Source organism: Larus michahellis, chromosome 11, assembly GCF_964199755.1.
Source record: "Larus michahellis chromosome 11, bLarMic1.1, whole genome shotgun sequence".
Taxonomy (NCBI): Eukaryota; Metazoa; Chordata; class Aves; order Charadriiformes; family Laridae; genus Larus; species Larus michahellis.
The window spans coordinates 20510191-20537075 of NC_133906.1; the positions used below are offsets into that span (position 1 = coordinate 20510191).

General features: G+C 48.7%; 2 protein-coding genes across 6 annotated transcripts in view; one reads left to right on the top strand and one right to left on the bottom strand.

The window, feature by feature from the left end:
* The first annotated feature begins 1739 nt into the window (after positions 1 to 1739).
* NIPAL4 (NIPA like domain containing 4) lies at positions 1740 to 11520 on the top strand. Of its 4 annotated transcripts, XM_074603963.1 has the most exons (6): positions 1740 to 2306; positions 3972 to 4220; positions 6760 to 6816; positions 7820 to 7910; positions 8971 to 9131; positions 9231 to 11520. In XM_074603963.1, exons 1-6 carry the CDS (start codon positions 2270 to 2272, stop codon positions 9833 to 9835), a joined length of 1200 nt encoding a protein of 399 aa, XP_074460064.1. In that variant the 5' UTR covers positions 1740 to 2269; the 3' UTR covers positions 9836 to 11520. The 4 variants fall into 4 exon arrangements, with proteins under 4 accessions (XP_074460064.1, XP_074460063.1, XP_074460062.1 ...); XM_074603962.1 differs by lacking the exons at positions 1740 to 2306; positions 3972 to 4220 and having other exon boundaries at positions 4252 to 6816; positions 9231 to 9814; positions 10237 to 11520; XM_074603961.1 differs by lacking the exons at positions 1740 to 2306; positions 3972 to 4220 and adding an exon at positions 4252 to 4669 and having other exon boundaries at positions 5288 to 6816.
* Positions 11521 to 14173: 2653 nt separating this feature from the next.
* The window catches only part of ADAM19 (ADAM metallopeptidase domain 19), a 33660-nt gene continuing 20948 nt past the window's right edge, over positions 14174 to 26885 (bottom strand). For both annotated transcript variants that reach the window (XM_074603959.1, XM_074603958.1), the window contains 12 exons: positions 25160 to 25337; positions 24411 to 24500; positions 22971 to 23166; positions 22581 to 22689; positions 21859 to 22063; positions 21199 to 21279; positions 19902 to 20010; positions 19664 to 19799; positions 19368 to 19434; positions 18608 to 18823; positions 15092 to 15238; positions 14174 to 14306 (listed from right to left, as the gene is read on the bottom strand). In XM_074603959.1, coding sequence (XP_074460060.1) covers positions 14232 to 14306; positions 15092 to 15238; positions 18608 to 18823; positions 19368 to 19434; positions 19664 to 19799; positions 19902 to 20010; positions 21199 to 21279; positions 21859 to 22063; positions 22581 to 22689; positions 22971 to 23166; positions 24411 to 24500; positions 25160 to 25337 — 1609 coding nt within the window. In that variant the 3' untranslated portion in view covers positions 14174 to 14231. The remainder of the gene's footprint in view (positions 14307 to 15091; positions 15239 to 18607; positions 18824 to 19367; positions 19435 to 19663; positions 19800 to 19901; positions 20011 to 21198; positions 21280 to 21858; positions 22064 to 22580; positions 22690 to 22970; positions 23167 to 24410; positions 24501 to 25159; positions 25338 to 26885) is intronic.

Sequence of the window (26885 nt, forward strand, 5' to 3'; positions counted from 1 at the left end):
AGACCTCGGGGTGCTGGGGAAGGTCCAGCAAAGGGGAGAGCCCCACAGTGCCCCTCAGCACCGGAGCGAGCAGGTGGAACGGCCCGCGAGGGGACAGGGGACACGAATTCCCACAGGCAGCCAGCACCGCAAACGCAGCAACACCTGTCCTGCTCGGCCATCACCTCTGCAATCAGCCTCTTACTCACGCGTTGCATGAATAACTCTTAACAAGCATCAGCAAGTAAATTTACTAAATAAAGGTCAAATCCTGCCATCGTTGTCTTCAGGGTGCCTTCTGCCTGCATAACAGCAGCAGAAGTTGCTCCCAAATCACTGATAAATCAGCGCACGTTCATTTCCCACATCAAACCCCACCACCACACGATTGGGATCGATTATCAACTGCTCCTGTGATAAAGGGGAGGACGTGGGATTTGGCTGGCAGCGTCTCTCCCAGCCAGTGACACGCAGGTCCGTGACTGATGAACAGACCCAATTAAAATCAAATGACTCACAAAACACTTGAACATCACATTTGCTGGAGAAAACACCTGGAGAGACGTAGGATCAGGCGCTGAGCGAAGGAGCCGTGCGGCACTGCAGCTTCATGGGCTAAGGGCAATTTCTGTAGTAACAGGTAATACATTTTACGGGGGAAAAGAAGCACATTTTCAGACGTGTTCAGGTCCTGCAGATCTTATATCTTTATATTGCCTTATGGCAGATACAATTTCTACCTACAAATGTGGGCTTGCTGAAGAAAAGTTATTGGTTTTACTGTCGGTTTTCCTTATCTCTGCTGACCTACAGCAAAATCTGGCGGATGGCTCCTGCTGCAACGAAAGGGCTTTTGTATCGGCAGTAGGTTTCTGTGTACACAGGTTTACCGCGCACAAACACAGGAAGGGAGGACATTGGCAGAGGAGGGTGGGGACAAAGGCAAAACACACTGGTATGGAACACACTCCAAAATATTCACATGCTGATAACATTAGCAAGAGGGGCTTCAGCTACTGTGGGATGGGGAGTTGACGGGGGAGTTACAGCCCCCAGTCCATAGTACAGGCTGAACCACAGGGCCATGATGAGACCTGCCAACCGAATAGTCACAAAATAAAAGGGTATAAAATGAGCCTAAGTGGCGGAGGAGCCCATGGGCTGGCGCTGACTTTCTCAGGACTGGGATTCAGTATGGAGACAGCTACGTTTTAAATCACAGCTGCTGATGGCAAAACTGCGTCCTGGGCTTCTGATCTCATGCAACACAACATTTCACAGCACAAGTGCGCTCTTGTCAGTACACGTGTCTTTTGTTGATATTCCTTTTTCAAATGCACGTTTGCCAGCAGCCTGGCCTTTCCCGCTACAACTTAAAAGTCAGGAAGGATCGTTAGGGAAATTTGGCCCGACCTTCAGCATGGAATATGCCTTTGCCCAGCGAGTACATGACACAGGGAACCCCACATCGCACACTTCCATCAGGATATATCCATCTTCCCTAGACATCTGTGTGTTTCTCAGCCCCCCAGCCTTCCCCTTCAGTCCTACAACCTACTGCACACAGCCATAGGACTAACCGAAGAATAATAAACACCAGTGCTTCGAGCAACAGGACACTTCCTGAAATGTTTCCCTGCTATATTAACTGCAGTTACAGTCTCTTTTAGTAAGAGGAGATACCTTCAGGAGTACAAACACTGTTCAGGACTTAATTTCTCGTGTTTATTTTCTGTTCCACCATCCCCTGCACACATATAAAGTCCCCGGCTCCGCAGCGCGCACAACCCATGTATGCCCATGGTCCCACAGCTCGGCCACCGCCACCGGGCTCACGCCCCATCTCACCAGAAGCTCAGCCTCCGGCTTCCACGGCCCCTTCTCCCCTTCCCTCCTGCTCCCAACCACTGCGGCAAGAAAACCCACTCCGGGAGGAGAAACCCCTGCCCGGGCTGAGCCTGGGGGGCCTCATCCCGGGTCTGTGCAAGGGCTGTTGAACCCACCTGCGGCTCTCCACCATGTGGCGAACCCACCCGGACCCTCCTCCTTCTCCCCCTCCAGCCCCGGGCAAGGCGGGGCGGGGGGGGGACACCGGGCCAGGCGGCCGGGGCTGGGGCACAAGGGCTTACACACGGGACGGGGGAGCCCGCACGGCTTCCAGGGGCGCGGAGCCCAGCCCCGTCCCGGAGGAGGAGCCGGCCGGGAAGGTGTGCTGGCGGCCCGGCCCTGCCCAGCCCCGGCTCCTGCCCTCGGCGCCGGGATGCTCTGAGCCGTCCGGAGGACGAAGGAGATGGAGCCGCTGGGGGCCAACAGCAGCTGCAGCAACGGTGGGTGCTGCGGGGGGAGCGGGACAGGCCCCGGGGCTCAGCCCGGCCCCGCAGAGGTTGGGGGGGGGGGTGTCCCGGGGAGGGGGGGGAGGGCAGCCCCAGCGCACCCCCGGCCTCATCCCCCAGCCGGCTGTGGGGCTGCTCTGTCGCTGCTCCGCTTCTCTGGGTCTGGGGCTTCTTTGCCTTTTTTTAGAAGTCTGCATAGGACTGGGAAAACTGCCTTTTTCCCCACAAGCCCCGCTCAGCCTGAGCTGTGTCAGTGCTTCCAGCACTCACTGAGAAGCTAGGTTTATTTTATTTTTTTTTAACCTTTAAAGATTACCAAATCCAGTCGGTAACGACCCCAAGCCCACTGCCTTATGCTTGTGCCCAGTTGCACATCACGGAGACTTTTACCCAGCCGAGGAGACAAGATGCCCTCCGCCCTTCCCTAGGAAATATTTCTACAATCAAGCGTGTTTTTCCCCTTAGAAAAGAAACCTATTAGGAAGCCTTTGGAAACTCATTGGATTTTTTTCCATTAGCAGAAGTTTAGATCCAGTTTGGATCCAAATCCTCAGCTACACGTGCAGGGGACACGGGGTGCAGCTGCAGAAGATCTAAGCCAGTCTCTCGGTTCAGGACAAAGTTGGGCCCCATGCCCAGTGCTGTGAGCAGTTTAGCTCTTGCATACCCACGCTCGCAGAGGCACAAATACTTGCTCTGTAATTCCTACATGAGCTCAGGCAGAAAATTAAAGTCTTTTACTACAAAAGGACTTTTGTGACACTGCACCTGGGTGTTCGGTTCCCCACAGTCGCAGTCACGCTGTCTTTACTGCGCTGGGAGTGAAGACTGCAATAGAAAGGCACGCCGGGTGCAGTAGGAGCGTGAGGGTAGGAAGAAACTCAGCAGTTTTCCCACCCACACACACCGACACACCTGGCTGGAGACTCGGGGGCTTAGTGCTTCTGGTATTAACAGCAGAAAACTGTGCCTGCTTTCAGTCCTTCCACACTGGCAGGACTTGGCGTGCTTTACGAGCACGCAGGATCTCTGCAAACGGGTAGAATAACACCATTAGACAGTAAAGGCAGTGTATAGATGAAACTTTGGTCTGGGACGAGCCTGTAGCTGTGTTACGAGTGATCCCATGGCACCTCTCAGCACACTGAGCTGGGACAGATGCACAGTTACACGGTCCTGGCGTCGCTCCACATCAAACCCAAAGCTGTAAGCTGCAGACGAGTTGGCGGATGAGAGGATTAGTTGGCTGGAAGGCACCACAACCTTTGAATCAACAAGGCTGAGTGTCGATAAGGCATAGTTCAAACTCTGTTCAAAACATTGGAGTTTGATGGAGAGACTCTGGCATAGATGCGTGGAAATTCAAGTTACATTATTATAGTGGTCCTTGTGGCCTTCCAGCTCAGTGTGTAGACTGGCAGACACATTCAGTGTCAACAAGCTGCTTGAACTGCACTCCATAAACCTGTCACTCGACACTGCCATTTCCACGTGTGAGTAAAGAGGTGTCCTGAGTTTTTAAGTGCGGGTGGGTATGTGCTGTTAGGGTGACAGGATGGGTGACTGCACAGAGGGACATCTGAATGAGTCCAAACAGCAGAGGCGCTGTTGACAGCTGTATCAGTAATTTGCTTTTTTATCTCCGTGGTGGTGTCACAGGGTCTCTGGTCACCCTTTTGTGCCTTTCCCACCGCGTCGTGTGCCAGGTCATCAGTGATGCTGACCCAGCTGACTCCGTCCAGGACAATGGGACTTTGGATATCTTCTGGGTAACTCAGCTGGAAAGCAACTATGGATTCTACATTGGTCTGGGCTTGGCTGTCTTCTCCAGCTTCCTCATCGGAAGCAGCGTCATTCTCAAGAAGAAGGGGCTGCTACGGCTGGTGGAGAAGGGGGGCACCAGGGCAGGTAAGGCTTTTGTGGGGGGCAGGAGGGAGGAGGTCCACTAATTTCCAGAACCACATGCATCATCCAAACTCCAGCGCTTGTATGGCAAGGGAACACCTCTGGGTGCACGTGTCAGCCTTCCATCAGCTATGTAAGACAGAGCTTTTCTGCATGTTTGTGTGCGCGACTCGGAGAGCAGTGCTGTGCTGGAGCTGAGGAGCTAATTTACAGAGCTCTGCACTGGAAGGCTCAGCTAAAAGCAGCGCTCCCCTGCCTTGCACCGCAAACAGCAAGTCACGTGCACTGTGTGATCAGATGTGCACCCACCAGGAGAACAACACATGCCCATCACAGCTCTGACATGGGAAACTGTGAGGCCAGGAGGAAGCAGAGCCGTTTATTCATGCAGGACTGTACGCCTGCGACCTGTTTGATCGCTGCGAGTGGTTTTCAGAAAGGATACGTCTGAGGTATGTTGCTCAACAAGGTGTAGATAAGTTTCCTCTAGCACCAAGCTGTTGGGGCGAGGCATGTGCTTATGTGCACGTAAGTATGGATGGGAAATGGTGGAGGAGCACTGCCTACAGCGGAATTGCATTGTGGAATCGGACACATCCCATCAGCATTACAAACATTGGCTCTAGCAGCAGCGTAAGTCCTACCTGGCAGCTGACCTACTTGCATAACTACAAAACAACATAATGATAATTAAAATACTACTGCTTCCCAGTTCTGGCCTAGGAACGACTCTTAAATCGTTTTACAAAGGAAGTTAGTATCACTGTCCCCATATGAGGGCACAGAGGCATGGGAAGATGAAGGGACTGTCCAGAGTCAACCAGCAAGCGGGCAACAAAGCTACCAACAGCACCTGAGCACCAGTCCCAGGTCTGTCCCCGTCCCCTGCCATTACGCTGGCTGCACGCAACTGCTGCACCCCCATGGGTTTGCTTTTCACCTTATATTTGCACAATGAAATATCAGTATCGTTTCAACTGTAGATGTCTCTCATGCCCTTCCCTCCATGAACTCCTCCCACAACAGAGCCAAGCGAGTAAAATGAGGGCAAACCCCTCTCTGTTTTTCAGGATGCTTAACCAGGAATTAGAGGTTAATGACAGAAAATTGCAGCTGGCAAGAAGAGTTGTTGAGGAAAAAAAAGAAGCCACAAACAAACAAAAACCAGACCAACGCAGCAATTTCTAAGGAATACCAAAGCATAACATTTGAACTGGAGCACTTGTGAACTTGAGGAACCAGAAGAGGCTAAATTCCAGCAAATTCCTGTCCGCCTCTTCCCTCCCCTTTTCCCTATCTCACCCTTTAATCTCTCAGCCCCATGTTTCACCCCTGCTATCTGAGCACATCACTTTTCTCCAAGGCAGGTCAAACGCTGCTGTAAGCGACAGCTCCGGTCAGGTCGGACTTAGCAAAACCATGGTGTCTCTCTGTCCCAGTAACAGCAGGGTTCACAATGCCAGCAGGCTCAAGCTCCTTACGTCTAACAGCTTGTGGGTTAAGACCAGAGCTGGCTTAGTTCCCCACACAGCACGGCCATTCCTCCTCATTTATATGCACGTTTTCTTTCATTGAGTTGTTCCAACACCAAGAGTCATTTTTCATCAGAAATGCTCCATCGCATGACGACTGTTCCACATAAAGCTAACGTTAGCATTTCTGGCAGCTGCCGCTGAGGCTCCATGATACAACCACAACACAAAGCAACGTACAAGAAGGCGCAGATAACTTCTGGGACAGGACGCAGGCGCTTCACCACGACCGTATGGCAACACCAACCAAGGCACCACATGCCCGCACAGAGCGACCGACCGGCTTTTCCCCCCCGCTTCATCTTTCATAGCTATAGCCCGCGCTTCAGCTAGGTTTGGAAAAAACTCATTGCCTTACCTTAGTGCCCACGTGCGAGACTCCACAGCGAGCCGGTGCAATGCCGGGTGAAGCGCAGGCTCCCTATGGGCAGGACGCAGGGTGGCAACGTCCCAAGGTGGGACAGCCTTTGGGTGGGGGGCACCCAGCATGGAGCAGCCCCTGCCATCCTTCATCCTTCTGCTCCAGGAGGGCCCCATAGCGAACGGGCAAGCGGAACACACAAGACGGAAGGTGACCAGTCCATGGAACCTCAGCTGGGGGGTTTATCGCCGGGTTTAGGGGATGATGCACCCTAATGAACCAGCAAGGAAGACCACAGCTCCCAAGGCTGAAGGGCAGCCCCAATGTCCATGCTGCAGCAGGGCCCCAGGCTCAGAACTTCCATGGCTTTGGAGCAGCGGGTGCCATTCCCATTGGCACCCAGAATTAAGCACTGCTTTCATGGTATTTGCGTTGTCCAGGCCCAAGTGCGAGCTTCTGCTAATCCCTCAACTCAACATAAATCCACATAGGATGGCATGTCTGCATATTCTGTCCTTCCAGGCTGTTTTCTTTGTTACGCTCTTCCCCTCGCAATTTATCCCTCTCCAAAGGGATGTTTCTCATCTCTTACCCCAAAGAACATGGTTGTTAACTCCTGCACACCTGTGTGCTTTGCTTCCTTCCGCAGGAGATGGAGGCCATGGCTACCTGAAGGACTGGCTCTGGTGGGCTGGCTTGTTAACCAGTAAGTAGAAGCTGTTTCCCTGGGCTTGCAGCTTTTCCAGGGTCTGTCCCTGTGAATCAGGTGCGGAATGAGCCCAGCATCTAGTGGCTTAAAGCCTTTTTTTCTGGCAAGTTCCAGCAGAGGTACCTCAAGGAGAGCGGAGGCAGTGAGCCACACAGGATCTCCCTCGCCGTCCTCCTGCAGGGCTGGTAGGACTTGCTAGCTCAGTGTTACCCCATCAAAGGCATGAAAAGCCAGGTTTGCATACTAGGCACAGGGCAGACAGCTTCCCGTGCATGCCTGGGGGCTCCGGGAGAGGTTACTGCCGCAGCAGAAGGGAGATAACAAGGAGGCGTTGGTAGCAGTCTCCTTCTTGAGCAAAGCTTGCTTTGCCTTAGAGCAAGCCTCAAATCTTTCTTTTCATGCTGCAACACTACAGTGTCTTCTCAAATTGGACTCACAGCTGTACAAAGAGCAGCAGAGGGTTTCTCAGAGCAGTCTTTTCTGGCTCTCGCAGCAGCTCAAGGTGCCCCCGCCTTGCTCCACCCTTGCAGCTCCTGCTGCACAACCCATAAGCAAGCACACAGTACTCACTGCTCAAGGGACAAGGACAGTCCAGCCAGAAGGTGACACCGCAGCCCCAAGGAGACTCTGTAGGTGAGGAGCAGCCTCCCAGCAGCTCCCACAACAGCCCACCCCCCGGTTAATCACCCAGACACACTGCAGCTGCCTGGCTGGGCTGGGGGGGCGGATGAGTTAATATGGGCAGCTGTGACATGGCCAGGCCCTGGTACCCTCAGCCCTTCTCCAGGTGGGTGCAGGGCTCCAGAGATGCCTCTCTGCTTGCATTAATTTGTAACAGAGAAATTTTCACCCACTATCTGTCCCTGTTTAGCAGCAGCATGAAACCCCCATGATAAAACCCACCCTCTAACCAACATCTTACTAGTTTGCAAACCTGCAAGAGAAAACACAAAAAGTGTACTGTAACTCACTGGTATTTATTTTTCTTGTGTTTGTTTAGTGGGCGGAGGGGAAGCTGCCAACTTTGCCGCCTATGCCTTTGCTCCTGCAACTATCGTCACGCCTCTGGGGGCTCTGAGTGTGCTCATAAGGTGATTTATCTGACTACAGTTTGCAACTTGCCTTTTTTTTATTTGCCTGTTTGTCTTGCAAGATAGGAAGACTTGAAGTGATGCAAATATGATTTATTCTGCCTAAAGGAAAAAATGTCTCAGTGTTTTCTAACAGTTGTTGTCCTTTTCTGGGATCATTTGGAAGCCCGTGAATTAAGTAGCATGCCCTTCTGGAAATGCTACATGTGGATAGCAGTCCCATACACTTCGGGTTAAATTATTGCAAATATCAGTGTTGCTTCCTCCCTTAATCCAGCTCTTTAGCCAGTTCAAGGTGGGTTTGTTTTGTGTTTTGTTTTGTTTTGGTTTGTTTTTGTTGTGAACAGTACTAAAAATCTAAAAGGGTCAAAAACATCAGGTTTGTTTTTAAACTTTCATTTGCCTTTTATTTTCTAGCTTTTAGGGTGCTCTGATGTGTTTTTATATTTTTGTCTGTTGCCAAAAGGCTGAAACCCTGTTTTATATTTTTTTTTATTTTTAAAAAGGAGATTAATATCAAAACACATGACTCCAGGTACCGAAGGTTTTATAGAAGGACTGTGAAATGCATAAGCAAGCTGAGAGTTAGGACTGCTCTGGTGTCTTGCCCCAAAGTTTTATGCACAACAACTAGATATTCTCTGCGGGTTAATAGTTCTGACGATCTAGTTAAAATTCATGTAACTCTTTCATTGTCAGGCTGGGCTTTTTTCCTCTGTTACACTGGTTCTTGAAGTCATTTCTTTGGGCGCTAAAGGCTTCTTAATGCCCAACAGCTCCCGAGTGAATCTGTAGACCCTGAAAATATTTCTGAGGATGCGCTAACACATTGAGCATTTTTTCACCTTGCTGATACATGAGCTGTGATCTGTAGATCACACCTGCCTCTCCGCAGGCTCAGCTGTCAGCAGATGCAATGTGATTGTGTGTTAACACACTGGAATCCAACAAATTTATTCCAAATTGGTGTCCTTGTATCACGTGAAGGTGTTCTTTTCCTTATTTTAGCTACTCTTCCTTCCTCAAAGGACTTTAAAGCACTTTTTTCTGCCCCGTGCAGTGCCATCTTGTCTTCCTATTTGCTTGGAGAGCGGCTCAACCTGCTGGGAAAGCTGGGCTGCATGCTCAGCCTCGTGGGCAGCACCGTGATGGTGATACATGCCCCAGAGGACGAGGAGGTCACCACTCTGGATGAAATGTCTTCTAAGCTGAAAGAGCCAGGTACGCAGGAGATCGCGTTTTCTCTCTCAAGGCTGGGCAGTGAATATTGTCCCCCCATGCCCACCGCTGAGTTTTGAGTTGCTTCTCTCCCTCTTCCAGGTTTCCTCGCTTATGCTGCGATCCTCTTGGCTGTCTGCTTCCTCCTGATCTTCTACCTCGCACCCCGCTATGGCCAGAGCAACATCCTCATCTACCTCACCATCTGCTCCGTGATTGGTGCCTTCTCCGTGTCCTCAGTCAAGGGCCTGGGTATTGCCATCAAGGGCTTCTTTGCTGGCCGGCCTGTGCTGCAGCACCCACTGACGTGGATCTTAGTCATCACGCTGGTGGCATCCATCACCACACAAATTAACTACCTCAATAAGTCTTTAGACATTTTCAACACCTCTTTGGTGTTTCCCATCTACTATGTGCTGTTCACCACCATCGTCATCACAACTTCCATCATCCTCTTTAAGGAGTGGGTCACCATGACCGTAGTGGACATCATTGGGACAGTTTGTGGCTTCCTCACCATCATTTTGGGGGTGTTTTTACTCCATGCCTTCAAAGACATGGACGTCAGCTTAGGGAACCTACCAGAAGTCCTCCAGAGTGGACAGCAAGCGCCAGTCACCCGAGACGACAAGAACATCCTAATAGAGGTGGACAACTCCAGCATCGCCCCAGAGGATAAACCGAAAGTATTCATGATCTACACCTAGCGCGTTATACGTGAGGGTCTGGAGGTTGGGTTGGTGTCAGTATTCCAGATGCTATTGAGCAATTTAAAGAAGGAAAAGCAGAAAATAAAATCAGCAGTGTCTTATCCAAAGCTTGGTAGAGTCAAGCCAAATCTTTCTCTGGGCTTTTGGATTGGATCTTTGTGATGGTGTGGCAGCAACGGGTATGTTTAATCCTCACATGCAGCCACTGAAAATGAAAATCCTCTTGAAATGAGATACTCCGGGGACAAAGCTCCTCTCTGAGGCCCTTTCCCACCTCTTCTTCTTGGCAGGGTTAATGTTTACTCATACACTCCTTCCCCCGGGCGGCAATGTGTTTATTTTCAGGCACTGATTGAGTCATTGATTAGTGATTTTTGTCTTTCTTTTTTCCTTTCTAGACGCTCGCATGAACTCTAAAACACACACCAGTATCTCAAACGGAGGCGAGAGACAAGGACTGAATGGTGCACACCTGCTATTCAGACTCTGCTCGTCCATGTTTAATTATTTGCTCTGCAAATATGGCGCAAGAATATTGGTGAATATGGACAAACCGTGGCGAATTTTGGAATAGGCGCTCACTTAAGCTCAGTGGCAGGACCCAAGCCATGAAGTGTTTTTTACAGGACCGTGGCAGAGAAATCTTTTTCAGCTTTTGTTTTTTGTGAGGTGCAGGGATTTCCCTGCAGCACAGTGTTACTTAATTTTATATAGGTTTTTGTTTGTTTGGGGTATTTTTTCCTTAGCAGCTGTGGTGCCCAGGCCATGTTGACGTGGTTGGTGAAGCCACTGGGCCTGATCCAGACCTCACCCGAGCAAGGGGCAGCCCCTGCTCAGGCTGAGAAGCTCTGGCAGGGTAAACCCTGTGTCAGGAGAAGCACCACCACCATCTGTGAGCGGCTGGAAATTTTAAGGTTGTTTTTTTTTTTTTCTTAGCAAATGTCTTGGCCTTGGAGAGCCTCCCAGCTCTTTGAGCCGCATGACCTGACCTGCTATCACGTAAGCCCAAAAGCTTTTCTGTTGTTGTTGTTGTTTAGAGGGAGGTATAAACTGCGTGTTAAAAGCCAACCAGGCGTTAAGTGGGTGATGCTCTGCAGAGCTGTAGGGATGCAGTTCATCCCAGAGCGGTCCCGTTCACCCCTCTCCATCTCTCAATATAGTATGGATGTTACCTGGGCTCTTGCTCACAGCTCATCTTCAAAACCCTCTTGGATTTGTATCGGTGGTGAGGATGAAGGGATCGGAAAAATAACATTTTGAGCTGGAAGGTGAAAAAGGAAGTATCACCGCAGTTAAAAGTTTCTCCCACCTTGCTGCTGGGTCTTAACAGCACCGGGAGACTCAGCTTTTGCTCACAGCAAATCCCAAACCAAGAGCGGCAAAGCCTGAGGCGGCTTTGCCAAGCTGGCTCCGTCCAGAGGCAGCTCTGGCTGGGTTAGTCCTGGACCACAGCGCGCACTGATGCTGTCAGAGATGCTGACCTGATTGTACCCGAATCTGGGCATGGCTGAGCAAACGCAACTTGGGGTTGGAGGGGGGAGAGGAATATTTAATCTCTTACTAAAATAACATTTCAGTACTTTTTTTTTTGTTTTTGGAATGTGGAAAGGGAAATAAAGGCTTTTTCTTAAAAAAAAAAAAACCAACCACCAAACCTTGCAGGTGGATCTGAAAGTTTTTAATGGTTTCTCTGGTGTTATTGGTGTAGCCGTAGAGGATCAGGAGGCTGAAGGACAGCCCAGCACAGCAGAAAGAGCATCTGGGGCGTGAGCGAAACAGCAGCGCCCTCCTTTGGTAGCAGAAAATAATCCAAGTAATTCACTTCAGCTTCGGTTTTGGCATCCTAATTGGTATAATGCTTTATGCATTTTATTTTAGGAATGGATAGTAAACGGGACTCGTCCTTCTCACTGCCTAGAACTGCATTTTATAAAAGCCATCCCTCCAGCTACCCTGCCATCTCTGGACAAATGCCACATATAAAACGAAGATTTGAACTAAAACAGTAGACAGTGACAGAATATTTGTTAATGACAACTGACAATTTATTAAAACTAGGCAGAAGGCACAATGAATTGCATTCTTCAAGTATTTGCATAGATGCACAGAGAGCATTATTGTAAACCATTAATATGTGGACACAGGAGAAAGTGAGATGTATTTTGGTATATGTTCTCCCAAGTAACATCTTTCCAAAAAATCATGTTTTACCATCTTTTAGCCCTCCTGCAGTTCCCCTATTCTTATTCACTCAACTTGCACACATATAAAAAATATAAAAGGACTTACTTAAAACCACCTTTCGGAGACTTTATAATATTCCAGCACTAAAATTTTCCATTAGAGTCTGGGCACATCCTGTTGTTCTCTCCAGCTCTGTGTACCCAGGGGAATTTTTTAAAAGCTCAATCCCACGTATACACGAAATGCAGTGAAAATATTCTTAGTGATTGTTGGTGGCCATTTGACAAAGGTCAGGGGTTGTAGCAGAGGTAATGCTGCTGCCTTCAGCGAGGGCTCAGATACAAGATCGAGTGCGTGTGGTTGAATCTGTGCTACTGCAGTGTGTGTGCCGCATGTGCCCAGCTTACTGCTCCACTGCCGTTTATACGTAACATAATCCAACTGTAGAAAAAGACATGTAAAGATTAGAAAGCTGATGTCTTTCACTTGTCATCCCTCATTTCAGAGAGAAGCATTTTAGGTTGGTTTGTTTTCCAGGCATATAGAAAGTAAGAAAAGGTCCAACATTAGCAAGGTAAGGAAGAATCAACCAGAAATTCAAGATGCACCCTGTGTACTGTTTGCTTGTGGAGAAAGAGGTAGTAAAGTTGTGAAAACTACTGTGGTTTAAGTCATCCTACAGACATACTGCTACGTATAACTACAAATTTAATGAGCGCTTAGGGTTTATCTGGTTTTTTTCTAATCAGTAGAGCTCAGGGAAAGAGAATCATCAGCCAAAACTTTTTTTTCTTTATGCCAATAATAGAGTTTCTCACATGTGCAGCAGCAATCACATAGGATTTGCCCGTAATAAATCAGACACAACAGAGCTGTTGCAACCATAGCCCCAGAATTCCCTGTGTTCTCCTAGGAAATCATTTCAAGGGGAAAAAAAAAAAAAAAAAAGAAAACAAAAAAAGAAAAAAGTTTGGCGTAACAAAAGGTCTTAATTTAAAATCCTGAGAAAAAACGTACAAAAGCCCAAACTACTAGGAGAAAAAAACCCCACAAATTCATAAGGGAGGGTCCCTCAGGGTCAGAGCCATCAGCTGCTTAAAGTGCACACAGACAGCTCTCTCCATCCATGTCCTGGAGAAAAAAAACCCAGAGTCAATGAGCTGCCCTACAAAAGCACCATGTTTTGCAATAATATGTCTGCTGTTTTACCACCTGGGCAATTTTAAGGTAGGTTTCTCACTGGTATGGGGAGCAGACAGCCCGTGCTGAATTACTGCTCAGCACAGACCGCAGCCTGAGGACACACGTGCCAAAGCGTCTACTGATGATCCACGGTACCGTATGCTGGAGAGGAGGTTTCAGCACTGCCTTTTGCTGAGCTTCCTTCTGGCCATTTGCTCTCTGTCTCGGCCAGAGTTTCCCTGTCGTACCTTGACTGTGTCCCAACGACACGGGTGAGAGCGCGCGGGCCACGCTGGGGACGCTGTCGGGTCTCACAGCACCGAGGCAAGACCAGCGAGTGCTGGAGGTCGCAACGCTCTTGCTGAAGATGGTTATATGGGGAAAAGAATTAATCCACTCTGTTAAAGCTAATCAAAATCCCCAATGACCCACAGATTATTTTAACCAGGAATATTTCCGTGGTTTGCTCCCTGTTGCGGTCTGGCTTTCCACCCACTGTAAACTGAGAATATGCTGAAGAAAGTTATCAACGGCTGCCTTCTGCTCTCCCAAGAGGCAGCGGTTTCTGTGTAGCACCAACGTACGCTCCTGCAGCTGTGTGGATGGGCTGAGGAAGCCAACAGGGACGGGTCTCACATGAAAGCCCATCCGGGCCAGCACCTGCACCCACAGCTTCATCTCCCTGGTAAGACTTAAATAACTGGTTAAAAAAAATACGTGAAGCCCCCATCACCCCATCCCTGCATTGGATATTGCACAATAATATTTAAATACCGTATAAACAAGTCATCCCTATATGGAAAAAGGCTATCAGCAGAGAGGGTTGAGTTCGGCTTGGCATGTACCGGCGCAGTTCCCGGGGGCGCTCGGGCCAAGCCCGACTGCAGCTTGTTGAGTCGCGCAGGAAACGGGTGAGGTTAGAGGAGAGGAACCGAGACACTGTCTGTGGCTGTGAACGGTTTTTTGGGTGATGAAGGCCACCCAGTCTTCACCCTGTGAAGGTCAGAGCCAGCTGGGAACAGCTGGTTCACGAGTGCCCGCGGGAGCCCGGCTGTCCCACTTTCAAGATGTTCGCTGCTCCAGCCGTCCCGACACTGGTATTCTGCACGAGATGGAAAACGGGGAAAAGAGAAAGGGGTGAGCATTGATGAAGAGCAGACGCTGCCCTCTCCTTCTCCCGGAGGTGATATTACAGAGGGCCAGGGGAAGCCTGTCTCCATTCACACGTATTCACACCTTAGTGTGTCACACAGGAAACTCTCCTGCTCTCCACCAGTCACGCAATGAAGTTCATACAGGTTTTTTTCCATTTTTTACAGCTGGCCTCAAGTATGTTGTTGGCTGGAGGCAGCACCTGCGGTGTGTGGAGTGGAGGTGTTTCGTGGTAAGGGGTCCAGCTTGCAGGCAGCTGAGCTCAGCAACTCAAAGTCCCTTATCAACGGTCCTTATTAAGGACACTTTCATGAAACAGTCCCTGCAGAAAAAGCATCCCCTTAGCCATGGCTAGAGGCTGGACGGGTTTCTGTTCCTTGCTGGGATCCTCAGGTTTTGTGTGGACTTTCCTGTTTCTCCACTCTTCACTAACCGTTCTGGGTCCCACACACCCTCGTTGCTCAGCCCCGCTCACCCAGATGTTTTACCTGAGGAACTGCTCAGAGATGTGGAGGACTGAATTAACTGTTTTGCTCAACCTAGTAAATGCTTAATAAAGGAACAGCTGAAAAAAGAGCCCCCTGCAATAAAGGCAACCAACCCCGTCCCACCCATTGGGGCTGTGCATGAAGGTGTTTTGCCATCTGATAGCAAGGTCACTCCCTCCAGGGTAGTTTTTTTCCCCGGTGTTGTGGGGACGCTGCTGTGCTTCCCATCACCGCACTCGGTGCCTACCTGTGCCGCAGGCTGGAGTCGCCCTGGGGCCCTGGGGTGCGCAGGAGGCAGCGAGATGGGGGGGCCGTTCCCCGGCCAGGCTCTGGGTCTGGCTGGGACGGGATTCGCTGGCAAAGCTCTTTGGGGTGGCCGGGGCCTAGAGATATCCTACGCGAGAAAAAAAAACCAGTTTTGAATTCTCTGCCTGGAGAGATGCCTGAAATCAGAGAAAATATTTTTAATTTTCTGTAAGTCTGAGACAGCAGATTTGGTATGCAGCTGCACACCTCGAGGTCTCCGGTTTGGAGTTAGCCCCGGGGATATTACAACCTAATGGCTGCATGACAAAAAACAGGAGAAACCTTACAGACCGGGCAGGAGTCACAACTCAGCCTGTAGCACCCCTGCCTGAGACAAAGGACGGGAGGGGTACTGGCGAAACCACGCTTGCAAAGACCTCTTCCTCTCCAAGGCAGGCGGCTGCTGCTATTACTTATCACGTTAGGCAAGTGATTAGTGGTTTTCAACACGGTGGAGCTTCTCACCTATCAAGTTTCAGGAAGACTGGCTTTAGGCTGCTGGGCAGCTGCCTTCAAAGCGAGGACAACCAAAGTGGGTAAGAGGGTTACCGTCCTCTGCCTTTCAGCTGCAGGCTGCAAGCACGTCATATTCTGGCTACTAAAGGATCCAGAAGTTTTGAGCCTTGAGTTTTGCAAGTAATAGGGAAGCTATATTCCAGAGCCTTTTAATTAGCCCCATTATTGATGCAATTGAGGTTGGAAGCAAGTTTCACATGCATACGCTGGCAACATGATTGCCCATACAATGCCTGTAAATCCTCAACGGAATCATGGAATCTTCATGGTTGGAAAGCACCTTTGAGATCATCGAGCCCAACTATACACACACCAAAAAAACAAAACAAAACAAAACAACGACCTACAACCTCTGCCCTTCAGAGCATGCCCTGAAGTGCCACATCTAGGCATTTCTTAAACACCTCTAGGGCTGGTGACTCAACCCCCTCCCTGGGCAGGCTGTTCAGTGCCTGACCACTCTTTCAGTAAAGTAATTCTTCCTAATATCAACTCTAAACCTCCCCTGCTGCAACTTCAGACCATTTCCTCTGGTCCTGTCATTATTTCCCTGGGAGACGAGGCCAACACCCACCTCTCTACACCCTCCTTCCAGGGAGTTGTGGAGGGCAATGAGGTCTCCCCTCAGCCTCCTCTTCTCCAAGCTAAACATGCCCAGCTCCCTCAGCCTCTCCTCATATGCCCTGGTCTCCAGACCCCTCACCAGCCTGGTCGCTCTCCTCTGGACACGCTCCAGCACCTCAACGTCCCTCTTGTACAGCGGGGCCCAGAACTGGACACAGCACTCGAGGTGAGGCCTCACCAGCGCCCGGTACAGAGTACTATACATGTATAGACGTGTGCCCATGCACACGGGGCCCTGCACCCACCTATAACCAGTTATTACTTTGTTTATGCGCACAGCTGTCCCTAATAGGATACTCAGAGCATTATATTTTCCATTCATCTAATGAATTTCAGTGTAAAGCATGTCCCTGGGGAGGAGTTACCCACACAAGAACTAACTGCCGGTTGTTGCTTAGTCTCTGTGCTAAGTCGCTGGCTTACAGGTGTTGATTTAATAAACACAGCTGCACTCACTACTTGGAGGGCACCCAAAAACCCTGCAGTCTCCCTAGACTATACATAAATGCAACACTCGACGGCTGCACCAGCCCATGCTTGGAGGATTTATTGCCGTTCCTGTGGCTGAAGGAAAGACAAGGCAGACCAAATCCCACCGACCGCCGGGTCCAAAGAGCTCCCATAGGAACAGCAAGAGAGCAAATCTGGCAGATACTGCAAACGTCTAGGAAGGACACTGACACCAGCAAACAATGAAATTAATTATTTCCCCTGTACCTTCTACATCTTGTGGCTCTCCTCCAACCCAGAAAAGGCAAGGCTTCTTTTGGAAATCCTAGGAAAGGTGTGCCATCTAATAGGTCTGACTGAGATAAAGAGACTGGATGCACCGGGGAGGGAACACAATGGAGACTGTGGGGAACTTGTCAACAACCAGCTGGGAAGGATACCTATTCCTTATTGACTACAGTCAGCTTCCGCCTTTTGTTTCAGTTTTCTTTCCTGCTGAAGTGCCGGCTGTTCACAGGAACAAAGGAGCTAGAAACAAATCCCATTCACTAAAATATTTTGGGTTTGTTTTCCTCTGCGTCCTTCACAGAGAGACTGCCTGGGAGCCAGCCTCCTGCTATCCCCAGTAACTGAGCCCTTCGCTTCTTTGCTGGCCCTAACCTAATAAAGCTAGCGGGGGAATATTTTGGTAAAATGGGTTTAAGTCAGTCTGAGTGATTTGCTGTCTTTTCCATGTGAATGTGGGGTCTGTACTAAGCTTAGAACGAAACTGCCAGCAAGAGAAGTAAATCAATATCCTTTCCTTATAACCCTCAAAATAACCTCGTGGCTAGGATGCTCACATAAGATGTGGTCAGTCTGGGTTAAGTCTAGTGTTTCCTACGCAACATGTTATAAATCCCATCTCTGCTCCGCATCAACATTTGTCTGAGGCTCCCAAGGCTTTAGCCAGGAATGGTCAAATGCAAGATATCTGAGGGATCATCCCAAGGAATGGAGATCCTGTGCTCAGTACTGAGCCTCAGACTTATCACTCACTGGTAATCTCTGAAGGGCTTGTCTGCAGGAGATAAAATACATGCAACGGTAGGAGGAGCTATGCTAGGCTTGCTTAGGGAAAAATCTGTACTGTCCTTTCATTCCTGGCAATTTATCTATTTGATTTGCAGCTAAAAAACATTTAGATCATAGAATCACAGAATGGTTAGAGTTGGAAGGGACCTTAAAGATCACCTAGTTCCAACCCCCCTGCCCTGGGCAGGGACATCTCCCACTACATCAGGTTGCTCAGGGCCCCATCCAGCCTGGCCTTGAACACCTCCAGGGATGGGGCAGTCACAGCTTCTCTGGGCAACCTGGGCCAGGGGCTCACCACCCTCACGGCAAAGAATTTCTTCCTAATATCTAACCTAAATCTCCCCTCTTTCAGTTTAAAACCATTACCCCTCGTCCTATCGCTACTCTCCCTGATAGAGTCCCTCCCCATCTTTCCTGTAGGCCCCCTTCAGGTACTGGAAGTCAGGTACTGGAAGAAGCTATAACATCTCCCCAGAGCATTCTCTTCCCCAGCTAAGATGACTTTGGTAAAGTCAATGCTGTTTTGTGATCCAAGCTACCTGACTCCAGGGCAGAGGTATCAGGTGACCTGAATGAAAAATAACTGTGTGTGCTAGCATCCAACACGGTCATTGTCAGCTACACTACCGAACAAGGACGACCACCAGTAACTGTCCTGTGGCGAGATGGAGCAAGAGCCTGTGAGCACGGCAATTCCTACGTCCCCCCGGGTTAAAGAGAATTCACCGGCCTCACTCAGAACAAGCCTCCCATCGAACGGCATCTGCGGGACAGCGGCGCGACTCCGTACCTGAGAGACGGGGGGTTTGGGAGCAGGAGGCGCTGGCCGGCTCGGGGGTGTCCGCCGGGAACTGTCCTTTGCAGGTGCCGGCTGCGCTGGCCTGGGGGGCTGCCCCACGCCGCAGCTGTGGCCAGTGGAGAAGGAAGGGGGCTGCTGGGTGTTTCTTTGGAGTCCTGGAGCTTGCTGAGGAGGAGGTTTTGATGGGATTTCAGGGAAGCCAATCACCTGTGCAGAAGACCCACAAGTTCCCAGAGTTAGGTATTTCTACTTCAAACCACCTTTTCGCTCTCTGCTACACTTTTGAGGATCTACAAGAGTTCTACGAACCACACAGTAGAAAATATCGCCTGCAACACCGGTATGTGTTGTATACATCAAGTAGGTGTTGATTAGATAGACTGGGACAATTTGGGATCATGAGGCAGAAATGGGAACAGAGTAACTCAGGCATTAGTGTTATAAGTGACGCTTATAAATAAACCCGGGGTTTGCAATTTCTACAGTTCTGAGAGGGGGATGTGACAGAAGAGGATCTATCGGGCGAGACAAGCAGCCACACAGGCCTGGTCAAATCCCAGCTCCTGCCTTAAGAAAATGGCTAAAAATAGATACTACGTTCAGCCCCCACTGACTTTCAGCCACGGGTGATGTCTGCTTTTCCCATCCTTTGATAAAACCAGTCCCCAGCTGCAGTGGGAGAGGGAACCACATCCCACATGTTGGTGGCTGCATCTCTCCCCGGGGAGCTGGAAGATGACCTTGCCCCTACCTTCCTCTGCTCCTGGGGGGTTTTCAACTTGAAGGCAGGGTTTGCGTGCCCATTTCCAGAGGCGTCACTGACAATGGGAGAAAGAAGAGAGTATTATTTCCTTGATATGTTTTTCTCCTTTTTCTTTGCTGTATTTTCCATTATATTTTAACTGAAATCAAAAAATGAGAAGCAAATACTAACTGTACCAACAAACCCACTTAGTTATATTCCTCGCAGCCTTTGCAGTTTCTCCTCTGTTCTGACACCGAAAGGGGGTGGATGCAAGCAGACAAGGCACAGCACTGACAATTTACCTGAACTGCGGGGTCTTCTTCAGAGAACAGATGGCAAATTTATTCCAGCATTTCAGATAATAGAATAAAAACACGAATCCAATGAGAAGGAGAATGGGAGCCAGGATTGCGAGAGTTATCACCACCACTGCAGGGCCTGAGGGCAAGAAAGCAGAGTTAGTTAAATGGAAAACTCTCTGCTCCCACTCTAACTCAAGCCCTTCTGAAGTGCCACCACAGTAGAGCTGGTCTCACTCACCTTCGGGCATGGGGGGGCCACTGTCCAAGCTTCCTCCCCTCCCCGGCTTGTTGCAAAACGGGGGGGCCCACCCCTGGTCGCAGTGGCAGTTCTTGTTGTTATTGCAGACCTGCACCAGGAAGACTCAGAGACTTTAGTGCCAGCTCCTAAAGACTATGCAAGCTAAAAAGAATTAAGCCCTTGCTGGATAAAACACTACAGCAGAAACTCTTATTGGCATAAACAGGGAGGGAAGTGCCTGGAAACACTTTCTTTTCAGGGAGTGAAAGTGCCTTTTATTTCCTCAGAAATTCTCTCTTTCTCCAAAAGACAAGGGTTCTTCAGCTGACGTGCCACTAACCTAGATTCAGGAGAGGAGCAGCATTTTAAAATTCCTTTCTCTTGTTCTTATCTCTAAACCGAAGGACACTTCCCCTCCATCCAGTGAAGGTAAAATCTTCCCTTCCCTCCAGTGAAGATTTCTTACTGTTTAGGTTTATTGTTCGGCCATCACTATTTGTTTTATCATCTAGGTAGAGGGAGGGCTGATTCTGTGGATTCATCCCTCTGATTAGGGACGTCCTGTGATTCCGATCTGATTCCGATTCATCCCTCTGACTAGGGATGTCCTGTGCTAATTGTAGCATTTAATTTGATTCTGTGGAATAGCTGACAAGCACTTCCTACAGCTTCGCGGACCATAAGAGAGGAAGCAGACTGGGAATGAAAGAGCAGGTGGGTCCCTCTCCTTGTCGGGTACGTCACAGGTACATCGCAAGCTGCCCCGGGAGGCACACGCTGCTGCACGCTGCCGTATTTATCACTCCTCTCCATTGCCTAACTGGACCATGGGGATGGAAAGATGCTGATGCTTTGTGCCAGAAACACCTACAAAAGATATAAAAAATTCTCACCATCCTTTTCCTTCCATCCCCTGGGAGCACAGTGGAGCACAGCTTGGGAAAAACTGTTCTAAATGTGACTTTTTACTATGTTTTTCCCCTCAGTAAGTCTAATTTTTTTTTTATTCTATCTAAACTGGGCTCAGAATATTTTTCTGTAGGATTGCTCCTTCTTGTTTTTCATTCATTGCAATTCATATCCCTCCTGTAGACCTCCTTAAACCTTATGTCCAAGGGACACTCACAGACCAGAAAATGCAGCAAACATGAAAGGAACGTGCAAATTAATAATCAAGAAGCAGAAGTCCGGAGCGAACCTAAGCGTGGTATCAGACCCGAGCTGAACAACCATCCACAGATGAATGGCAGCCCATCCTGCTTTAGTCTGAAATGGAGATGAAAAGGAAGACACCTACTCCATGCCCATGGCACTTCTTGCTACAGCTTTCAGAATCAAAGATGATGGAGGTGTTCTGGCAGCGTCCCTCAAAGCAAACCTGCAGAGAAAGGATCCAAAAACTCAGCGTTAGCTCTTTGGATTATGTACCCTATTACTGCCTTGTGTTATTTTGTGACTTGCAGGGTCTCAGACACCTTGGCAATACAAGTAATACTCTGGGCAGAACAACAGGCCATGAAGTTAATCTGGTTCCCGAGCAAACATTTAATCACTACCCTAAATCCCAGCTAACGCACACCAGAGAGAGAAGTGGGAGCTCAGAAGCTGATAGCTTGGCCATGCCCATGTGCCAAGTCTCTGAAGGAGCTCTCAGGTGTCTTGATTTCTACTTGTGTGGCTCACTTCTAAGCAAGACAAGCTCAACCAACTAGCGAATCCCAAATTTAGCACCGGCCCTGGACTTCATCTGGCAAAGACTTAAGGTATGGCCTTTGGTGTGTATTCTTCTATTGCTCCTCAGAAGCCTCTAAGAAATTATTTTTCAACATACATAAAAATTGCCTAGAAACGCATTAGACATAAGAAATGAACAGCCTGATAACCCCAAAGCCCTTTCCAGATGGAAAAGTGATACCCTGAACCTCCCCCAAGCCATTACAGGCAGGACTGTACCTACATGATGGCTCCCACACTTTGTTCCCGTCAACACCAAGCCAGGATCCAGCAGGTCATTTTCTTCACTGTCAGATCCGTACACGTGGGTCCCTCGGCACCTCAGCTCCGTCCTCTGCATGCGGATAGTTGTGTCTATGGCCACCGCATTGGACTGCAGGGGTTTGGAAGCAGAGCTCTGGCACTGGATCTTCCCACATTTAGCATCTCTGATTTCAAAGGAAAGGCTAAAGTGATTATTTCTGGCTTGCTGAATGTTTTGCAGGCATCAGCTCTACATGTAAATTAAAGCAGCAGTGTTGAGTCATTGTTCAATGGCAAAAGAGCAAGCACCTCCCAAGCAACAGTGTCTGATGGGTCCTGATGGTACCATTTCACTGTCCCCATGGCTAGGCCAGCCTCAACAAAAACACAGAAAAGACTAAGAACTTTTTATCTCAGTTAAAAAGCTACATTTTAGCTTATGGATTTGAAAAACCCTTCTTCTGTTGCTTTGAAAAAACATCAGCTAGATTTTTTAAAACGCAAAAGACAGGGAAAACGGTAAATTTAAAGCTTCAGTCACAAGGGCTCTAAGTCCAGCTGGAATGGAGCTGGTTTCCCAGGAGGCAGAGAGACAGAGCGAAACAAAAGCATGGATCAGTTTTATCTACTGGCCCATCATTTTGTTATATATAGAAACATCTTCTCCAATAAGGAACTCTTGGCTGCCTCTCTGCTTTCTACCTCATCTCACACTTCCTGTAGTTGCCGTAGATGTCCTTCCCACAGTTCCCGTAGATGTCTCCAGCGGCATTAACCTTCTCGAAGCAGGCGTCTGGTGCTGGCCTCGCTCCTGCATGGAAGAAACTCACGTGGCTGATTCCTGTGGAGCCCAGCATCCCATCTCGCCCCACGCCAACCACTCAGTTGTTCTTTTTCTGGGATGGTTTGAGCATGGGAAGTTTTTGCTGCCTCCTCCAAGCGAGCAAGGCAGGAGAAAAGGCTCCTCAGACTTTGCCACTGATAACCGGTATGGAAGGTACAACTGTCTTACACAGGGTGACCAATAGCAGGATGCCACATAATATTGCCTGTTGAAAGGACAATGTATTTCACTGCAAGTTGTGCCCTTACCAGGCCCCCACAGCTGCAAGCACTGGTCTTTATAGGTGAGACACATGCCACTGTAGCAATAGGCCTTCCCTCCATCGCAGGAAGCCCCATCGATTTGGTAGGAGTTGGGGGGGCAAAACGGTGACTCGCCAGTGCAGTATTCTGGGAGGTCACAGAGTCCTGATCTTTCCCTGCAGAGAGTTCCCGGAGACATCAGCTAAAAACGTACAAAGGGAAAAAAACTGAATTATTTCTTGACTCCTTTGCGGTTTCATGTCTGCACAACGTCTCCCTTTGGCTAAGAAAAAATCCTGCGTGCATCTCGTCATCCACCTTGTCTTAGGTTTTTTGAGGTCAGCAGTGATTCAAATGACTCTGAAACTCCATTAACTGGGTGAGCTGTGTAGAATCAAATTAATGACTGGATCCCTTCCCTAGGTAGCAACGAGACTGTACAGAGAAAATAAGGCTACTAGACCTCAAGGGGACACTGATCCCTCTTCCCTAGGGCAGGATCTGATTTACCCAACCCACTTTTGACAGATGTTTGTGCAATATATTCTCAAACTCTTCCCTGTTTGGAAGTTTGGTTCAGTGTTTGGCTGTCATTTCTGCTGGAGACATTTTCCCTACGTGTAACTTACGTCTCTCTTGCTTACGAGTTTACCCACTTCATTCTTGTCCTGTCCACCATAGACATGGAGAATGGAAGGGCACACATCGAGGAGGTTTTTCCAAGTCTCTGGCGAAAGGAGTGAGTCCAGGGGGATTCTTGGAAAATTATTTTCCACGTGCCCAGGACAGGTCAGTAAGAGCACGCGGTCAACGTGCAAACACAAAAATGAGCTTATGATAAATGTTTGCCTGTGTCCCTTTTTGAGACAATCTGTTGTCAAAGCTTGAGATCTTTGGCTCCCAAATCAGAAACACATTTTAACCAGCCTCTCTAAGGAAAGCTGAGATTTAAAATGATAGTGGTCACACGCATACAATCCTCTCTGCTGGCATTTCTTCAGCAAGCACCTGGGCTAAAGGAATTCTACTGCACCCCAGAAAAGAGGGTTCAGAGCAAAGATAGCATCCAGCCTAATCCCCAGAGGAAGTGTTTGCTCTAAGAGCTCTGTCTAGATTTCTTCTAGAGCCAAAGGAGAGAAATACTCATTCTGATTCATTCCACCCCTAAGCGTCTAAGAGAGGCAGTGTGACTTCTTTCCAGCAGCATTCACAGCTCGTCTTAAGTTATCACAAGAGTCAATTAAATTAGTCAGCTAGAAGAACGGGCCCCACTAGTTTGACTGCACTCGTAGCTCTTGTACCTAAAAATCAGAGCAGGTTGCTTGCAGGTGAGGGGCTGAACTCTGTCTTTGGCTGTGTTTGCTCCCCTTTCCCCTCCATTTCTCAGCCTCACACTTCCACCACCGTTATTCCCTCCCCACTCCTAGGAAAACCCCGCGATCCCACCTTGCACTGATGACAGCAGCTGCCATGGGCACATTCGGCACCCAGCTTCAGGGAGCAGGTGCTGGCGTCGCAGCAGGGGTTGTTGCATTCCTGGAAGACAGCAAGATGTAGCAGAGTCTACCAGGCAGATGTTCAAGACAAGAATGTGCCAGAGCATCGAAGTGTGAGGCTGGCGTACACCGTACACGATGAATTACATGCAGAGTAAGAGCCTTTCTTCCACAATAAGTTGATGACACCCAGCATGTGCTGAGTTACAGCACTGCGTAACTGGATGCTCTGCTGGACTGACAGGAGACCACAGGTGGTGCTCGTCACATCCGGTGAGTCTGGGCTGCTGGTCCCAGCTCCTTTCTGTCTTATCAGTCAAAGCATGGATTTGGAGAAGTGAGATGCAGTGCTAAGAGAAGCCGCATCCTTACGAAGAATGGAGCCGTAGGTGAAGTGAACTTAAATATGAAACTGCAATGTCTAAAATCACTTTCTCTTTTCTTTTCTAAATAAGTTTTCACCACTTCTGTGCAACTATGGATTACACCACCCCTGAGTTCCAGGATGTGCTGTACTGGTAGACGTGATACTTTACAACCTTGATTTACATTGTGTATACGTTTACATACAGGGAAGGTATGCATATCTCCTGCACGAACAAAAGCTGTTTATATATCACATAACCATATTTGTGACATACATAATAAAATCATTGTGTCCCACTAAAGCCCAAATGGTTGGATCTGAACAATTGTTACCTCCACCTCTCCACAGTCGCACTCTTCCCCCTCTTCCAAGTAGCCATTTCCACATTTCTTCCCGCCATACATTTCTTTGGTATCCGGCATATTGGAGAGACACATCCCTCCACCAGACTGCAGGTACTTCTCCAGCTCTTTTCTGTTGCAGTGGTTGAACACCTTGGGGAATGGGTGCCTAAATATGGACAGTGTAGAGAAACATCACGACAGATCAGATCTGGGCAATGGTTTAGAGAACCAAAAATGAGCACGTGTAAATCCTGTCAAGTGCCAAGTGGCACGGGTCCTTCTCTGAAGTCTATGACATTGTGCAAAAGCGGACCATGATTTTTGTGTGCCTGTTCAAAATCAGATCCATCTGGGTTACATCTGAAGAAAAGGTGAGATTGCACTGCAAAACTGTCTAGTAATATAATGGCCTTAAAAAGTAAATGTTATTGAAACAAAATACGTTGAGTTAGATTCGCCTTTGCCAGCTGACAAGTACAGCAGTCCTCACCTGCTCAGTACTGAAGCTGCGGCTTATTCCTAACTCTGCTTGAACACGCCTGCGAATCCGGCACTCAGACTGTGAATAACTGCTTGTGAATTTAGCTGATTAAAATAATATTTTCTTTTTCCTATCTACTGCCTCATTGCAAAGGATGTGAATATTTTGTTACATGAATTACTAATTTCTGTTGCTACAACACCAGAAGCTATGCACACTGTGTATGACTGTACATGTGTGCGTTCATGTTGCATGTTCTACTTATATACCACTATGTATTCACTCCTCACCTAAGTGTTTTTCCTTATTTGGAGGAAATCATGCATGTTAAAGAAGATATCTATGGAGACAGTTTTGTTAAAACCTGCTAAACCCCAAGGAGGAAGGCTTGAGGAAACAGGGAATGTGGCTTTAAATGAATAGGTTTCGCTGATGTTTTTACGTGACTGAAATATGGAAGCTGCTGCGGTTCCTCATCCAAAATGAGTTCTGGAATCCCTGTGGGTTTCCAGAGTCACTCTCGCTTCCCTTTCCGCTCAAAGCCAGCATTTCTTCCATTTTAAACACAGGCTTTCTGTGGCTCGCTGAAAGGAAGCAGTATTCTTAAAACAACATGCAGTCGATCTGTTTTCACATCTTCTGATTTAGAAATACAGCCCTACCGCCGTGCCTTTTAATAAAAATCAGTTATTTCCTGAAGCAATCCTTTTTCCTCTCATTACCACATTATAACGCACATTATCTTTTGCTCAAGATGCTTTAGAAACCCCACCAACTATCTACCTCCACGTCTTGTGTGCAACACAGAAAGGAAACCCAGGTAAACCTTTACATGCCAAGGTCAGACACGTTCTGGTCACCCCTTGCTCCTCGGTGCTTGCTGGCAGCAGGCAGTCCAGGTTTTGCAGAAGGATGCGTCGAACTCGCTTTGGGGTCACTGCACCTTTGCTAGGACCAACTCAGGGACGAGGGGTTAGAGGGGTCCTTAGACAGTCCCTCAGGACAGAAGACAGGAAAATTTTCCTCTTTACCAGACAGTTTCGAGCTCCACTTCTCAATGCTGCCAGGTCCCTACATTACCTAAGGCCGTCCTCAGGCAGAAGTAAGCTCACTGGGAATTTAGCAAACTGCTTCCGATATACGAGCCAAGGCTTGCCCCGCAGTATTTCCTCTACAAACACACTGGCTCCAACAGGCAGCAGAAGACCCACCGTCAGTCTGCATTTCCAGCTC

What these genes read in the sequence shown, in the direction of transcription:
- NIPAL4 (XM_074603960.1), top strand. Translation starts at nt 6,372, where the DNA reads ATGATGCACCCTAATGAACCAGCAAGGAAGACCACAGCTCCCAAGGCT. An exon ending in GTGGGCTGGCTTGTTAACCA is followed by an intron (nt 6,817 to 7,819) that starts GTAAGTAGAAGC and finishes GTGTTTGTTTAG; the next exon opens with TGGGCGGAGGGGAAGCTGCC. An exon ending in TTCTAAGCTGAAAGAGCCAG is followed by an intron (nt 9,132 to 9,230) that starts GTACGCAGGAGA and finishes TCCCTCTTCCAG; the next exon opens with GTTTCCTCGCTTATGCTGCG.